The 17,580-nt window shown below is 50.8% G+C and overlaps 1 protein-coding gene across 2 annotated transcripts in view; it reads left to right on the forward strand.

The window, feature by feature from the left end:
- Nucleotides 1-17,580, forward strand: part of Fgd5 (FYVE, RhoGEF and PH domain containing 5) — a 94,205-nt gene that overhangs the window by 41,265 nt on the left and 35,360 nt on the right. For both annotated transcript variants that reach the window (XM_028773043.1, XM_028773044.1), the window contains exons 3-5: nucleotides 4,216-4,345; nucleotides 17,086-17,144; nucleotides 17,248-17,278. In XM_028773043.1, the coding sequence (XP_028628876.1) occupies nucleotides 4,216-4,345; nucleotides 17,086-17,144; nucleotides 17,248-17,278 (220 nt within the window). The remainder of the gene's footprint in view (nucleotides 1-4,215; nucleotides 4,346-17,085; nucleotides 17,145-17,247; nucleotides 17,279-17,580) is intronic.

Below are 17,580 nucleotides of genomic sequence, written 5' to 3' on the forward strand. Positions count from 1 at the left end.
TCTTAAAGGTCCCACACCTCCTAGGAGCAACAGTCTAGGAACCCTAGGGTCTCTGGAGACATTCACCTGTTGGCAGAAGAGGTTGCTATTTGCCCAGGCTGGAGCCCAAGGCATCACTGGAGGCCTTGTGGATTGTTCTAGAATGTCGCCTCTTTATATTAGTCTGCCATTTTATGAGTTCTGCATGTCTTTAAAAGGTTTTATGTCACTAGACTCCAAGCCTCGTGTATTATCTAAAAATAAACCTTAATGGCCACAGTAATGATTGTTCCCCCCCCCCCAGCCTTTGGCCAGAAGAGACTACAGGATTTGAGAGAGGGATGAGCTGAGCCCAAGGATCAGAAAATTCTTTGTAATTCTCTTTAAAACAAAAGACCAATTATGACAAGTCTTTGCCAGGATGGGGAGGAACCTGGGCACTTGTGTAGGGCTGGAAGGAATGTAAAACCATGAGAAGATGGTCTGTAGTCCCTAAAAACTCACAACAGAGTGATCACGTGCCTGGTAGTCCCACACATACCTGTACAGATTAGAGGAAACACAAGTAGTTGCTTAAGAACTGGAACTCCAGCATTCCCAGAAGCCTCAGCGACAACAGCACAACCCAGAGATGTTCCAGATTACGGTCTGTCTACTCCATGAAATATTATTTAGCCATGCAAAGAAATGAAGGGTCGGCGTCCACTACAGCACAACTTACTGAGAGAAAGATGCTGCAGAAGTCGTCATTCACTGACTCCTATTGACATGAGGTTTAGAAGAGAGGAAATAGGCTAGAAGTCGCTAGGACCTCTTGCACACAGTTAAAGGACACGGAGGTGATAAAGGTTTCATCTCATTAGACATGGTGGCAGGTGAGTAGCCCTCTGAGCACACTAAAAAGCACTGAGTCGTGCTTGGTGCAGGGGAAAATTCATGGTCCGTGAGTCACATCTCAGAAAAGCTGTCCTAAGTGAGAAACAATCCCTCCTACCCTCAGGGCTGTGTTGGAGAAGACATCACAGGTTAGGGAGCAAAATGACTTGGTTTTACTTATCGAGAAATGGAAATCTAGTTCTCTAAAAAAGCTCTCCTTGGAGCCTTTTCTGGGAAACGTTACAAGGCTATCTACCCCTTGGCTGACCCCAGGCATGGAGGGGCGTTCTCCCCAGGAGGAACGGAGCAGAGTTCTTACAGATGGGAGACTGTGGCAGAAGGATCAGGCCTTGGGATGCCTGCAGGCTGGCCTCAGCCCAGGGGTCTTTGACCTTCTTGTTCTGTCCACTCTCCACCTCTATTATGCAGATGTTGAAACTGAGGCCTAGTGTGCCAGCCACAGAGTTACTCGTGCCCTGGGGCTTGATGGCAAGCCTATCTTTAAGTCTCTTTCCACCTCATCAGATTTTCTCTGTGTTTTGTCCCATTCAGAGAAAGTGCTGTGGGCTGGGGAGGCCCAGAGTTAGAAGTGAAGGTCAAGTGTTTGGAAATCCCAGCTTTGTCCCCCACCCTCCGTTCCGTCCTGTCCTCGGCTCTTCCAGCTGTTGCACTGGCTGCCATCATCACATTTGCTAGCTTGTGTTCATCTCAGTTTTTCCAGCTTGCAGCGTGTTCCACCTCAGCCCCCTCCCCTCCCCTCCCTGACAGGCTGGCCTTAATCACACATGTCCAGCTCCAGCTGGGGTGTACTGCAGGTTCAAGCTTGCTAGCAGTTCCCCAGAGGGAATGCTTTCTGATAAGTTATGAGGCCCTTTAGACTGTGCCGTTAGAGATGGAAGCTAACCGTCAGAGTTGGACAACAGGAGACCCGGTCACAGAGGAGACGTGGCTTTTTACAACTCCAGGCTGCTGGAAAGGCCCAGGCTTGTTTGTCGGGTCGATTGAGGTAACAGGCTCTGGCCAGCTTGTCATGGACTCTGGACCTGAGATGGACTCAGAAGGAGGACACAGTTAGTGGAAGTTAAAGGTGACTCTTCCTTTAGGAAGGAAGGACCCCCTTCATACTAGAAAGTGGCCATTTCTACCTTCATGCTTTCATGTAATCCTACAGGGCTCACCAGCCCCAGCTTGACAGACTAGAAACAAGTTGTGTGTATTGGCCAGCTTTGCACTGCTGTGACAAGACACCAGACAGAAACACCTCAAGGGAGAAACTGTTGACTGTGGCTCCTGGCTTCATGGTTTCATCCTGTCAGAGAGGGGAGGAACAGCTCATGATGTCCATGAAGCAGAGAACAGAGTTCCCTAGGCTGGCCACATCCTCCCTCTTTGTCCTCTTAGGCCTTCAGCCTCTGATGGCGCTGCCCACATTCACAGTGGTTCTAGTCCTTCGCTGATCCCCTTTGGAAGGCTTCAGACACAAGCAACTGTGCAGTGTGAGTCTCCTTGGTGCTTCATGACCCGGTCCAGCCGACAGCTCAGGCTGATCAATCACCTTGAGTGACTCACCTAAGGTCTCATGGACTTTAGGTGCTACACCTGGCTACCTGACCCTCATACTGTTTTCCCCAGCATTGAGTTACTATAGACATGGGGCCATTTTTATTGCTTCCAAGGTGCCTGGATAGAGCCACCAGAGAGCAGATGAGATACTGGCCAGTGTGAGGACGGGCCTGCAGTGGTTTCTTTATTCCAGTGGGCTAGGCTGATCAACGCATCCTAACATCTAGTGAGGGCTCTCGCCACCCTGCCGAGGGCCTTCATGCTGCCTCTTCATCAGTCCTCAGAACAGCCTGGACCCCTGCATCACTTCCCACCCATTTTATAGATGGAAATAGAAAATCAGTCAAGACGCAGAAGGGAGTCATTTACTTGAAGTGATAGAGCCAGGGTTCTAGCCAAGCTGGCAGGTGTTGGGGCATTCCATATCTCATATCATGTGCTACCACATTCCTGTGAGAATGTGCTCGTGTGTGTGTGTGTGTGTGTGTGTGTAGGCAAGAACTCAGCAAGGGATTCTTCCTCTCATTTTTTCACGTATGGTCTCACTGTGTAACCCTAGCTGGCCTGGAACATTCTATGTGGACCTGGATGGTCTTCAACTCAAAGATACCGCTTTGCATCTCACTGTACTCCACTTTTACCTGGGTGCCAGGGATCTGAGCTCAAGTCTTCATGCTTGCGTGACATGCTTGCATGACAGGCACTTTCCTCACTGCCCCAGCACCCCTTCCCTAGCTCTCCCCACTCTCTTAAGCAGCATGATCATGGGGGACAAGCTGAGTGTGGGATTCATTCTAGACAGTGTCATAATGTTTACTAAGAGTTTTTAGCAAAAGGGCCACATGATCAGAGTGAATTTCAAGGTCTCATGAGTGCATGGAAAACAGACAGGTGGACCATGAGCATGGAGTCAGACATCATAAACATTGAGGCAGGAGGTGGTCTGGCCTACAGATGCTGTGATGGAGGCACAGTGGACTCGGAGCTTATGGAGAAGTGGCTGTGGGAGGGGCTTGATGCCTGCAAAGCTAGCTGGGAGCTTTTCCTTCTTCCCCAGTATGCTCTGCAAAAGGCCTGGCCTTGCCCTGTGCTCCTTGATGAGGGTCCAGAAGCTCAGGTGACCATTTCTGCCCTCACTATTGATGACCAGTGGCCCTGTGTAGGCATAACAGGCTCCTGCTGGGCAAACCATGGCCACCTCTAAGAGGGAGTGCCTCAGACTCCCTGTCACCTGTTTGTGGGATAAAGACAAATGGTTACACGTCTCCCTAGGTGGCTCTGGAAAGCAGAAGGGTTCAGCCACATTGTCATGCATGCTTTCTTACACCACAGACACCCACAGTGCCACAAAAGACAGGAGGGCCGATGCAGGGAGGCTCCAGCATCCAACAAACCTGGTCTGGGGTCTTCTTTTCTGTGCCTTAGCAGAAAGCTTGTGGTAAGAGACACTGTCTGCTCTCATAGTTCAAAAGAAGAAATCCACATCTAACATTTTGAAATGAAGAAAAGGAAGGTCTGACCTTTTGGGAGGAAGCCTCTGTTGACCTTGGGCTAAATTGTTTTGGCCTTCCTTCAATGTCTTAGCCTGCCTGGACCTGATTGGGACCTGGGGTTGTCTTAGACAGCATGCGTAAAGGCATCAGGACCACAGATAGCCTGACTTGTCTATCTACTGAAAGGGAATTACTGTAGCCAGGGTGGGGAAAGGAGTGTGCACTGGGTCACCCTCCAGTGTTCATGGGGGCTCATGAAATGAGCCAGACAAGCAACTCTAACCCTCTCTCTTGTTCTGCCTAGTGCCTACACTGAGCCCTACAAGGTCTGTCCCATCTCAGCGGCCCCCAGAGAGGACCTCACATCAGACGAAGAACAAGGAAGCTCAGAGGAGGAGGACAGTGCTTCAAGAGACCCCAGTCTCTCACACAAGGTAGGGCATCCCCAGATGAGGGGCTGGGGAAGGATCTGGAGGCAGAGATGTGGAGGTGGAGAGAATGGGAAAGACCACACCCCTTGCTGCAACCACTCCTCAGTCACTGGGCAGTGGCTGAGGCTCTCAGAAGTATGGTCAGAGACATTTCCTGTTGAAGAAGTTTGGTGCTTTCCAAAGTCTTCGTGGGTAATATGGAGTGGAGCTGCATGTTTTGCAGCAAGATGGATCCAGCTTCTAGTGTGTTTAGGCCTCAGTCATCTGTGAGGTAGAATCAGGAGAATCAGCAGGCTTACGGCAGGAGAAGATGATGGAAAGCTGTTTAGAAGGGACACAGAGTGGCCCTTGTCCTGGTGGAGACTGGAGCTGTTCATGGCGTGGCATATCAGTGTAGATGGAAGCAGTGCCACCTTCTGTGGGGTATTGGCAGTGGCTGACCACCACCTTACTACCACTCTTCAGTCTTCCCATGCCCCCCAGGTGGCCTCTGCCTTGGACATCTGCAGGAGCCACGGCCATCGTCTGACCACCTTCCCCAGAAGCTCCCCTTTCTCCTAGTGTCCACTCTGAATCTTCCAGAGACCAGAGAAGGTGGTGACTGTGGAAGCTGTGTGGGACCTGGTTCTCACCGAGCTTCTGGGAAGTGAACTGTCTTTCATTTTGTAGCCAGACTTTGGCTTCTTTTAAAAATCCACTTGAGTCCCTGAACACTATTTCCCCAAAGTGATCAACCAAATTGTGTAGGAGTCCCAAGAAGGAGTCTATCCCTAGTGTTTACTGCCATGCCCTACCTACCCCTGCCCTGCCCTGCCCTACCTACCCCTGCCCTGCCCTGCCCTGCCCTGCCTCCTCCTGCTTCTCTCATAACTCCTCTGCCCCTGCCCCCTCCCTGCCTCCTCCTCCTCCTGCCCCTGCCCCCTCCCTGCCTTCTTCTCCTGCCTCCTGCCTTGCTGATTTTGATTGGGCCATCTAGCTTTTCCCTCCATCACCCTGGCTCTCAACAGCCCCCACAGCCCTCCTGGCCTTCCTGGTTCTCCTCCTGCCTCTAACTCTTCCTTCTGATGCTGAGCTGCAGTGTGGCCCCAGAGATTCATAACTGGCATTGCCAACTCCCTCCCCCCTTTACAGTTGAAGACACAGGCTGAGTGATCAAGCCACTAGCCCTGGTCACCCTGCTGGTAGTTGAAGGGCTTGGGGGATCAAATGGCTCTGGCTGGTTTGTATTTGTTTTTGTCCCTCCATACCTTCTTCCCCGTAAAAGAACCCTAACTCCTTACTGGAAAAAAAGAGAACCCCACATTGCTGGTCCCTATTAGAAAGGCTTTTGGCTTTCCTGAGCATCTCTGGTATTGTGGGATCTGGAAGCAGAAGGAGACCAAAGGCAGGGATTTGGAACTGGTGGCTGCCACTTAGGCTCTGTGCTGCTTCTCTTCCAGATGTGGTCACCAACTTCCCCATCTCTAAAATGAGAGGTATTGCTCATGAGAGGATCCAGCAAGACAGATGTGAGAGTGTGGCCAGAGGCCATGGCGGGACAGGGCCCTGGGCATCCATGTACATTCAGAGGCCAGAAGCAGGGTAACATAGGACCAAGAGTTGGTTCAAACCCAGCTCTGTCCCTTGCCAGCAAAGTAACAGACAGCTTCTTAACTGCTATATCCTTTAGTTTCCTGTCTGCGAATTTGAACTAATAACTATGGCTACTGCTGCAGGGTGGCTTTATGGCTACTGCTGCAGGGTGGCTGCACAGGCGGGGCCAAGAGACTTAAGGGATGCCTGTCATGCAATTAGAGCATACAGAGGTCAGAGTTCAGGAGCGTGACACTTATGGATCAGGACAGTTAAGACAGTGACAGTTGCCAAGGTCAAGTGATCCCTGGCTTGTCTGGCTAGGATCACACCAGATAGAGCCAATGGCCAGCCAAGACCAGGCCAGATCAGGTCAGGAGCATCTTGCTATTCTGAGAGCTGAAGGGCTGGGTTCTTGTAGAAGATCTCTTCCCTCTGCAGAGCCTTCTCAACCGAGCATCTCTAGCCTTTTGCTGCTGTGAGGCTTGCAAGATATACCAGAGTTGAAATCGCCTTTAAAATGAGGCTTTCCTGGACTGGGGAAACAGCCCAGTGGCTAACTTCCTTGTCACACTGTTTGATCCCTGGTTCCCACGTAAGTGCCGCCTGCCGTGGCATGCTTCTGTAACCCCAGCGCCCCTGTCAGCACGGTGGCAGAGACAGGCTAATTCTTGAAGCTCACTAGCCTCACAGCCCAGTCAAATCAGTGAGCTCCAGGGTCAGTGAGAGAGTCTGTCTCAAAAAACCAAGGTGGGAGTGGTCAAGGAACGAACTCAGGGTTGACCCCTGGCCTCCACACACGAGTACTTTAGTGCACACACCCATATGAGCACATGTGTACACAGGAAGGGCAAACAATTGAACAAGCAAATTACATTTCCCTTGCACAGTGCATTGTGCACAACGTCACTCCAGACAGGAGCTGGTGCCCTGAGGTCGTAGACTAAGCCCTTCCCCCACTCTCACAGAACTCATTCTTCTAACTGTTCTCCCAGCCACACGAGTTTCATCCATATAGATCACTGTGATTTTTCTTTTCATAGTACCTCAGTGATCTTCCCACGTTAGTATACAGAGCTCTGAATCATATGTTTTCCTTACTGTATAGTATTCCATTATTGAGCTGTGTTGGCCCCCTCTGGCCACCTCACCATGGAGGACATTTACTGTCTCCCGATGTGTTTGCTGTTCACCTGACAGCATTGTAGTGACTTGCTCTCTCACCTCCTCATACCCACGAACAGAATCTTGAGATTGGGATGGGACTCAGTAGAAAAGGATGCTTTTCTTCCTGTGCTTGAGGTCCTAGGGTCCATCCTCAGCACCACGAACAAACAAACAAACAAACCATCCCTCCAGGGAAGCTAAAAATGTGTTTGATCTCCAAGTGTGCTGCTACATTGCTCCCAAAGGCTATGCAGCCCACTCTGACCTAGCTTCATGTTCCCAAAGGCCCTAGATCTTGTGGTTGGTGACAGGAAGTGAAGTTTCCAAGTGGGGCATCCCCCCACTTCCTCACAGTGCTGGTGGGGTGGGAAGTCTCTGTCCTCTGTGCTCCTCTAGGTCAGAGAATCTTCTGACTCCACAGGCAGAGACCTCATTTCCATGCCTGTGTACCTTATGCAGGAGGCAAGACAGGAGCATGCTTCCCAGCCCTGACCACCTCTAAAGAGAAGTGAGCATTTAGTAAGCGCTCCGGGGAAGGTCTAAGGGGGAGATCTGGGGGTACAGTGGTGAGCTCCAACCTTCCCAGATGTTTAGGGGCAGGAACAGGACAGGAAGCCAAGTCCAGCTGGTCCACCCCCATGTCTGGTCTCACCCTCTTTTACTCAGACACACACAGAGGGTGTAGGTTGAAGGAAAGGAGGAGAAAGGAAGAAAGGAAAAGCGAGGAAGACTTAAAAATAGCTCTGCTGTAAAAGGCGTTCAGAGGCCACAGACTGGTGCACCCCACCTGCCCAACAATGAATGCGCTTTGCAGACTAACAGGGACTTTTTGGACAAAATACCAGCTCCCGGGAGACTCCAGGAGACCTCCTCATGACTCCTCCCTGCACCTCCTACCCACGCCTCCTACCCACAGGCTGCACCTAGCCACACTTCCCTTTGTGCCAGGCCCTTCCCAACCACAGCCTGCCAGCAGAAAGGTCGCCTAAGGCTGGTCCCACACCACAGCTCCTGCTAGGCTGATCTTGACTCCAGCCCTTCCGCTTGCTATACCGCCTTTACCCCTTCTCCAAGTTCATGGTCAGTTGAAGCCCAGTGGTTCCCATAAGTCCTCACACAGACCTAGAGCTCAGGCATGTACCTGCCGAGTACTTACTCCTGCATATTGCCCCATTTGTCCCTTCTCTGTGCTCTCACCCATGTTCCTCCACCCCAGCATGCTTGATGAGAACTCTGCACTTGTTGAGAGCAAGCAAACCATGATGCCAGAACAGGGGCTCCTGGATAGAGATTTGAGGATCTTGAGGAGGAGGGAGAAGCCTGATTATTTTCTTCAATTTCTGGAAAATGTTATGATACAATGTACAACACATGGCTTTCATCACATTAACTTGCGAATTTGGTGCTGGGGACTAAAGTCAGGGTCTTGCGTGTGCTGGGCAAGTCCTTACCTCTGAGCTGCATCTCCCAGGCTTGGTCTTCTAAGCATGTACAGTTCAATGGTATGAAGCACACCAGGTTTGTGTAGCCTCCTTCAGCATCCATTTGCAGAACTTCTCCACCGTTCCTAACAATGCTCCATCCTCATTAGACGCCCCTTCTTAGGCCCCTGGCACACAGTCCAAGGCTTTCTGTCTCCGTGGATGTGAGGAGTGGATAGTGTTGCCTCTTGTGACTGCTAACCTGGTTCGCCTCAGGAGTCCTTTCCTTTTCACTGGTGAATGACACTCTGCTGTCTCAGCTTTCATCTGTACATCTGCCTTCTGACTCAACTGTGACCCAACTGTGAACAGTGAGGCTGTCCCTCACAGCTGCAGAGTCACCAATTTATATCCAGAAGTAGGGCTGCTCCACTGTGCGACAATTCTGTTTTACAATTCTGTGTGTGTGCGTGTGTGTGCTCGAGCGCGTGTGAGTGTACACACATGCACCTTACATTCCCACAGCCTCAAATACCTCCCTAGATATGCATGGCTCGAACACAGCACAAGGCTGCTCTGCTCCACAGACAGCCATTGTTGGACTGGGAGCCACATCACACAGACAAGTTGGTAAGCTTAGTTTAAAGGTGATGCTAGGAACCCCTGAGGCTGGGAATTGCAGAAGATTCCAGTTGCCTTCCTGAGGAAGGGACATTAGAACTCTCCACATGCCAAGCCCTATAGGGAGGGCTGGCCAGAGACACATGTTGCTGTGGAAGCAGGAGATGCCCATGCCCATCTCCTTGGCCTCCACATCACCCTGCACACCCTCACCTCCTCCCTGATCCAGGCCTTGTCTCCGAGTCCACACAACCCCCGTGCTCACTGCCAGCCCAAGCCCTGAGGCTGTGGCCCTGGGAGGTCCTCCTCCATAGACTTCACTGGTGCTATCACTGTGTCTTCCCCTTTCATCTCTCCAGATGTTCCATGTTGTCCCCTCTATATATGTGACGTTTCCCAAATCCTGGTCCCTTCCCAGTTTCTTCTTGCATCCTGTGTCCTTAGCTTCACAGCTGCAGCCTTCTAGACCCATAGATTTGGAGACACCCTGGATCGTAAACTGAGCTCACCGGCTCTCTCTTACTCTGGTGCTTCTGATGTGAGCGGTGAAGGCTGATCCCTGCTGTGCCACATTTTATCACTTCATCTCAACCACATACCAAATGAAGGCAAGCGGTACCCAGACTTTGCCCAGGCATGATGAGGACACAGAACCGAGTGCTGCCTGTCCTGAAGCCACCCCAGGACCTTTGCACTTGCCATTTCCTCCACTCTCTACCCTCTGTGCTAAACGTCACTTCCTGATGTTCTTGCTACAGCATTCCTGCCCATTTCCTGATCCGGAATTATGCCCTTGTATCTCTGCCCACTTGTGTGAGTGGCTTTTGCCTGTTAGAGCAGCCCCAGGAGGCCTGGTGCACAAAAAAAGCAGTTGTTGTCTATAGATAAACATATGAGTAACTGAGTACATTAGCTTGCACCCCTGCACTTGATGAAGGCACACCTCTGCACATGGCAGGTTAATAGGGGGAAGACACCAGATAACTCTGGTATTAACTTGGCAACAGTGGTGTTGACAAGGCTGGGTCTCTTGGCTCCCAGAAACCTGCAATGGCTGTGGTCCATGCTATTGTAACAGGGACATTCTGAGGCAATGTGGAGTCCTGAGAGGGCTCATTGGGTCCAGAGGTACCTAGGGTGCCTCGGTACCACATGCCAGTGTTGAGCTTAGAGGCAGATAGAGCAGGGAGCTGGGGAGGAGGATGCTGCAGGTCCCCTACCTAGTGGCCTCAGCTGTTTGATTGGGCCTCAGGTCACAGTCCTCCTTATTCCCTCCTTCCTGGTGTTATGCAGTGGTCTGCTGGGTACCCAGTGTGCATAAGATACACCCACAGCTCCTCAGTGACTATTAGAAAACCAGCATCCCAGACCCCACCCCAGGCCCCAGTCAGATGGCACAAGGCCTTGACACCTGCTATCTCTGTGCACTCACTGAAGGTCAGCCTCAGTGGCACCCTCAGCTCTGTGAGATGCCAATGAAGATGCTAATGTGGGCCCCAGCCTCAGGGGTTCCTAGCCTCATCTTTAAACTAAGCTTGGTGTGTCCATCTTACCAACTTGTCTGTGTGATGTGGCTCCCAGTCAAACAATGGCTGTCTGTGGGGCAGGGCAGCCTTGGTGCTGTGTGTGAGCCATGTATATCTAGGGAGGTATTTGAGGCTTGGGTTGGGGTATGCAAGTGGAATAGGAGCAGAGGTGGGGATGGGGGAGCTGTCCTCATAAGAGGTCATGGTTACATGAGGTTAGGGTTTCTATTGCTGTGAAAAAACACTGACCGAAAGCAACTTGAGGAGGAAAGGGTTTATTTCAGCTTACAGCTTACACAGTCAGTCCATCCTCCAGGGAGGTCGGGGCAGGAACTCAAGGCAGGAGCTCGGAGGTAGGAGCTTATACAGAGGCCATGAAGGAGTGCTGCTTATTAGCTTGTTCCCCATGACTTGCTCAGCTTGCTTTCTTATCCAGCCCAGGACCACCAGCCCTAGGGTAGTACCACCCACAGTGGCCTGAGCTCTCCCACATCGATCATTAAGAAAACGCACAGGCTTGCCTACAGCCAATCTGGTGGGATTATTTATTTATTTATTTATTTATTTATTTATTTATTTTTGGCTACTTGAGGTTCCCTCTACCTTACTGACTCTAGTTTGTGTCAAGTTGACACAAGAACTAGCCAACATTCATGGGAAGGTGAAGGAGCATCTACAGGAGGCAGGAGCCAACAGGAGAACATCATGCAGACACCTACTGGCTTTTGAAGTAATGATGAACCATCCCTCTAGAGCCAAAGTGAGATGCAAGGACAAGACAGCTGTGAGCTCGCTCCTCCTGCTGCCAGCATGGGAGCTTGCAAGTTAGTCATGGCCACTGCCCTAGGACTCCAGAAGGTAGCACAATGGAAGGGAAGCTCTAGTTTTATAATCATGCTAAGAACATTTAACATGAGGCCTGCCCTCTTAGTGTCTGTCTATGATGGATGGGTACAAAAAATAACGGGAGATACACACACACACACACACACACACACACAGAGAGAGAGAGAGAGAGAGACAGAGACAGAGACAGACAAAAACAGACAGAGACAGACAGACAGAGAGATAGACAGAGAGACAGACAGAGAGACAGAGAACACACAGTGGAATATGGAGACAATAGAGCTCACCAGGTAAGGGCACTTGCTGCCAAACCTGACAGCCTGAGTTTGATCCCTGGGTCCCACATGATGGAAAGAGAATTTTCTCCCACAAGTTGTTCCCTGATCTGCACAGGCACGTGCGCGCGCACATGCACGCACACGCACACACACACACACACAGGGGGGGGGGGGAGGAGAGAGAGAGAGAGAGAGAGACAGAGAGAGAGACAGAGAGAGAGACAGAGAGAAATTTAGCAGAGGAATTGTATTCAACCCTTAAGAAGGAGATCCTGCCATTTCTAGAAGCGAATGGCATCAAAGGACATTTTGCTAAGTAAAGGAGCCACAGAGGCCATTCTGCAGGATTTCATTTACACACAGCATCTTGTCTAACTGTGGTTGTGGCGGGTAGAAGATGGTTTCCCAGGGGCTGCTTGAAGGGGAGGTGAGAAGCTGCTGCTTGGTATCAGGGACACCAGAGCCCTGCCCTACATCTCCAGAGAAGGAACTAAAACCCACCAGGGCTCACTTCTGGCCCTTCAGCAGATCAGAAGTAACATCAACAGTAAAGAGAGGTCACCTTGGGCATGGAGTTCCAAGATGCCACTTTGTCACTACAGGTCCGTCACGAACTGCAGCCAGATCCAGAGCCTTCCCAGAGCTTTCAGGCAGCTTCTTCCTCCTCCGCTGATCACAGGAAGCCATGTGTCTCTGCTGGCTCTTCTCTTCTCTTGTCCTTCAGACACTTCCTCCTCTTCAGCATCCCCATCCCTCTCCATGTGACAGTGGGGATGATCAGCAAACCATTTCCCTAGCATGTCTCTGACTTTTCTAGTAGCACCGAAGGCTTTGCTGCTGGATCTGCATCTCAGGGAGAGGAATGTGTTGTCCCAAACAAGAGTTCTGGGGAACTTGGGGACAGAGACCCCTGGAATCATCTGGTTGCCTGTCAGGGATGACCTCAGAACATTTCCACAGCCCCATGACAGATCCTCCGCTCACTGAAGACCTGTACAATGTCCAGACATGTGCCCTTCCTGCTCTGTGGTTGGCTTATGCTGTGGGCAGCCATGTACCAGAACAGGGTGTCGTGAGGAAATTCAGTGCGACCTCTTTGCTGGGTCTTAAAGTCAGCATCATGGGGTCCTTGGGATTGGATATTGAGGAGAAGCTTGTGTTGTTTCTGGACATACCGTCCTAAGGGACAGTTCCAGCTGGGGCTCTTTTGCCTGTGTCACAACACAGTGCCAATCAGGCTTGCCATTCAAAGCTGTGCTCTCTAGGACATGTCCGTTTGTGTCTCATGCCATTCCTGTGGGACAGCCTCTGGCATAGCACTTCCCTCTTAATAATAAAGGGCCCCGAAGAGTCTTGTCATAACAAGTCATTTCTCATCCTTATTTACACATCGCAGGGCAAACCTGACAGCACTTACATGGGCTAGTGCCGGGGCCCAGTTAGTATAGCATTTGCCTAGCATGCTTGAAGCCCTAAGGGTGATTCCTCATACCATATAAGCCAGTTGTGGTGGCACACGCCTGTGGTCCTATCCCAGGGGAGGTGGAGGCATGGAGATCAGAAGTTCAATGCCACCTCTAAGTACATCAAACCATGATAAAAACCAAAAACCAAAACCGAAGATAAAAAAACCCAAGAATCCATCTTGTAATTCACTTAAAAATAGCAAAGTTCACTATGTACTGGCACAAAAGGCCACTCTGCCTGTTCTGTGAGTCAAGTGAAGAGAATCGTGACACTTTTTAAGTGCCAGTTGGGTCTGGCTGAGGGAAAGATGAGTAGGCCCTCCTGGTCCCCTCTCTTCTTACTCATTGCCAGTACAGTCCCAACCAGCTTCAGGGAGGCTTCCAGACTCCCACAGATACTTAGGAAAAGGAGGATCCCCACCCAGGGCTCTTAGAGCTCCCTGCTCTGACATCTGGGCAAACTAAGGCACGGAGACAGAGCCAGCGCTCTAGACTCTCCCTCAGTCCTGCTGTCTAATGAGACTTCCTTGAGGAAGGACTGACCCTGAGTAGCTGAGCTTAAAAACAGCTGATTTGTCTGGGGACAGCCCTGGAGAGGGGCAGGCAGCTGCTTGATGTCAACACTCACTGCCTGGGTCTGGGCAATACCATATGCAGGCCATTGTGCCCCAACCCCATGCTCCTGGGAGGAGCCCTGTTCCCAGAAGTATGTCCCTGACACTGCCTTCAGCCTCCAAGTTCACTTCCTGGTTAAGTAAACATCTGTTAAATGGCCCAGTTGGGCCCCACCCAGAAGCAGCTTCTGAGGAGAACCTGGAGCACCAAGCCTGGCAGGCCTCCCTAGTGAAGACGCATCCATCATCACACTGAAGCTCAGTGGCCTGTGTGTCCCACCCTGGGTCTGCCCATCTGACAGTAGGGACGTGCAGAGCTGCCCATGCCAGGGACCTTCCAGAAGCCTGTCTCCAACCCTCTGAAATTCTAACAATGGTGATGACGACAACTTCAAAAGTCTGGGAAGAGAGCAAGCTCTCCCATCCATCACCATGTCCCTATGGTGAGGGGTGCATACCCTGTTGTCCAGGTGAACCAACCAAGGCATGTGGCCAGCCAGTCACGTGGTCACAGTGCTGCCCACAGCCTTGGGAAAGAACTGGGCTCTAGCCTCTTCACAGTTCTGTGGTGGTTGTCCTGAGGGTCAGGGAGGAGAAGGAATAGAGTCTAAGGGACCAGCCTGGCCAGTCCTGGAGTGCCTGACCCAGCCAGGTGCCACCTAGAAGGAGTACAGGCATGCACAGTTCACTGGATGCGGTGCAGTGGGCTGACCTGGGATATTTTGACTTTACAATGGGGTTATCAGGCCATCAAAAGCATTTGTGGTGTGTGTGTGTGTGTGTGTGTGTGTGTGTGTGTGTGTGTTCAGTGTTGTTTGGGGATGGGCTCTCTCTATGTTTCCCAGGTTGGCCCCAAACTTCTGGGCTCAAATGAGCCTCTTCCTCCAACTAGGACTAGAGTAGGTACTTGCCACCACATCTAGCTTAAATTCATGTTGATTTAACAGTATCGTGGACTCAAGGTGGGCTTATTAGACCCAGCTGGGGTGTCAGGGGAGGCTGTGTGCTTAGCCATGCTAGCTCTTTTTTAGTGCTTGGACATTGGATCTGGACCTAGGATGGAATCTTGGCTACACAAAGGTGGAATTCATCTGCCTCAGTTTCCACATCTGCCAAAAGAAACAATTGAAGTAGCTGGGTTCAGGGAACTTTCGAGTGCACATAGGTCAGACCTGTGCTTATCAGTTCCTGGGTACCCCTAACTGGAGCTGTTATGCTATTCAGTGGGTGTTATTGTTCCTGTTGACAATCAGGGCTCAGAGAGGAGCACAAGCACAAGGATAGGAAGAGGCAAGGCCTGAGATTTGAACCCAGATCTTCTACCACCTGAGCAGAGACTCTCAACTAACAGGTGAATTACTGGCCTGACAGAGACTGAGACCAGTTTGGCTCCTGTCCTCATTTTATAAAGGGACAGACAGCTTTAGGTCTCCTCCCTACCTCTGTCCGTGGACACTTTGTCATGTATCCCCTAGGCTGTCCAGGCCTGGCCTGGACAGATGCATCTTCCCTTATAAGGGTTTCCCACCTGCTGGATTCTGTTAGAGCCTCTGCCTTGAAAGCCCAATGCTGCTCCTGCAGACCCAGATGAGATGTGAGTCGGTTTGGTTCCCTTGGGAGGGAAGAGGCCAGCAAGGGCCCGAGGCTTCCCCTGGCTGCTCGGCACTCTCTCCTGTCCTCACACTCCAGCTGGAGACTGCAATGTGCTACAGAAGGGAGACTGAGCTAGGCCAGCTTTTGCCTGGTATGATGGCCACAGGGATTTAAACTTCCAGGAAGTCATTAGGGACCGGCAGCTGAGGAAAGGCTGTGTTTACTTGGCACCTAATCCATGCCAGACACTGTATCTGCTTTTATCAGTATGGGACGTCTGCCTGTCAGTGTCTGAAGATATTTTAGGAATCACTGGGGACTGGAGTGTGCTGTCATCCTGCAGACAGGAGCCATGCCTGCTGTTGATTATCCTAAGACACATAGGAAAACACCTTTGGCAAAAAACCAATGATGTAACCCAAGAGCAGAGAATGACTTCTGCCGCTCTCTAGGTTAGAGCCGTGATGGTTAATACTGAAGACTGGTCAGGATCTAGGATTACCTAGAAACAAACTTCTGGGCATGTCTCTGAGGGAGTTGCTAGGTTGAGTCAAGTTGGGAAGTTGAGTAGGGTAGGTCACCCTACCTACAGGAGTCATCATCCCATGGTCTGACATCTTGAGATGGAATAAGGAGAAAGTGAGCTGAACTCCAGCACCCACCTCTCTGCTTCTTAACCATGGAAACAATGTGATGAGCTGCCATGTCTCCCCGCCATGATGGACCGATTCCCTGAACTTCGAGCCAAAACAAACCCTTCTTAAGTCGCTTCTGTCAGGTGTTTTGTAACAGCAATGAGAAACATGAACAATAGAGATACTCAAAGAGGCTACTTGGTGTGACCACTGAATGGAGTCCTGAAAGAGTCAGAAAGTGGAATGAGAAGATGTAGAGAGAAGCATTGAAAGAAGAGGGAAGAATGAGTGCTAAGACCCTGAGTCAGGAGGACATAATCAGAAGGACAAGTGTGAGGAATCTGTATTTCAGTTGAAAGGCTGAGGCACACATGCTTGCTGACTCCCCGCAGTGTGCATGGGTCAGATCCTGCACTGCTGTGCGCATTTTACAGAGAAGAAATTAATGTCCAAAGAAAATGACTGCCCTGTTCAATGAGCAAGAGTTAGGGGCAGGAAGCAGCTTCATTCTGAAGCTGTATGTTGACTGTATGCTGTGCCTGCTGTAGGCAGCTCTACAGTTTCTCACATGATGATCCAACAGGGGTTCGTTAGGGTTAGAAGCACACAAGGTTTAAGCTCTAAGGGCATGTATAGGTTGTTCTGTCTGCAAAGGGGAAATTAAGGCTTGCTTCCAGGAAGACACTTAAGAGGGTGCTCTCATACAGAGACAACAAGTGGTCAGGACTGGTGGGACAGGAAACTGGAGGCAAACTCGTGCCACCATCATGGGGGAATTTACTGAGCACCGTGTCAAGCACCAGGCAGGGCATTTGCTCTGCAGCCTTCTGGGTAGATACTTTTCATGCCCATATACATAGATGAGGAAACTAAGGTTCAATGAGTCTTTTTCTGATGGTCACACTGGTTGTGACAAACACTCAGACCCACCTCTGACAGCAAGATCACTTTCAGAGTTGTCTTTTCAGCTACTAACCCTGCTTATCACTGTTTTTCCCCCACAGGTTGAGGGACAGTCTAGAGCCCTTGTCATCGCTCAGGAGTTACTGTCTTCAGAGAAAGCGTGAGTGCCCCAGAAGCTGCCCATGGCTTTTACACTAAGCCCTGCCCCTCCTAGCTTATCCAGGATACAGTTAATGCAGACCTGTGCCCCTTTCCTTCCACAGATACGTACAGATGCTGCAGCACTTAAGCCTGGTGAGTTTGTCATTTTGATTGTCTCAAACTAATTGCCCCTTTACAGGGCTGGACTCTGAGAGGCAGAAATCAGTGAGCAGACAGGGGTGACTACATTTACAGGCTTGGTGACTCAGGCTCTGGGCCAGGCTTTTCAGGGAAGCCTGGTCTGTTGATGGATGGACTGGGCAGGATGCCTCCCTGCCTAGGGGGTTGGGAGCTCTGGCAGAAGGCTCTAGGAGGGAGTTTGAGGATAGATGGGGATATTGATGGCTGTGTGTGTGTGTGTGTGTGTGTGTGTGTGTGTGTGTGTGTGTGTGTGT

The sequence above is a fragment of the Grammomys surdaster genome, unplaced genomic scaffold, assembly GCF_004785775.1.
Source record: "Grammomys surdaster isolate TR1022 unplaced genomic scaffold, NIH_TR_1.0 220, whole genome shotgun sequence".
NCBI lineage: Eukaryota > Metazoa > Chordata > Mammalia > Rodentia > Muridae > Grammomys > Grammomys surdaster.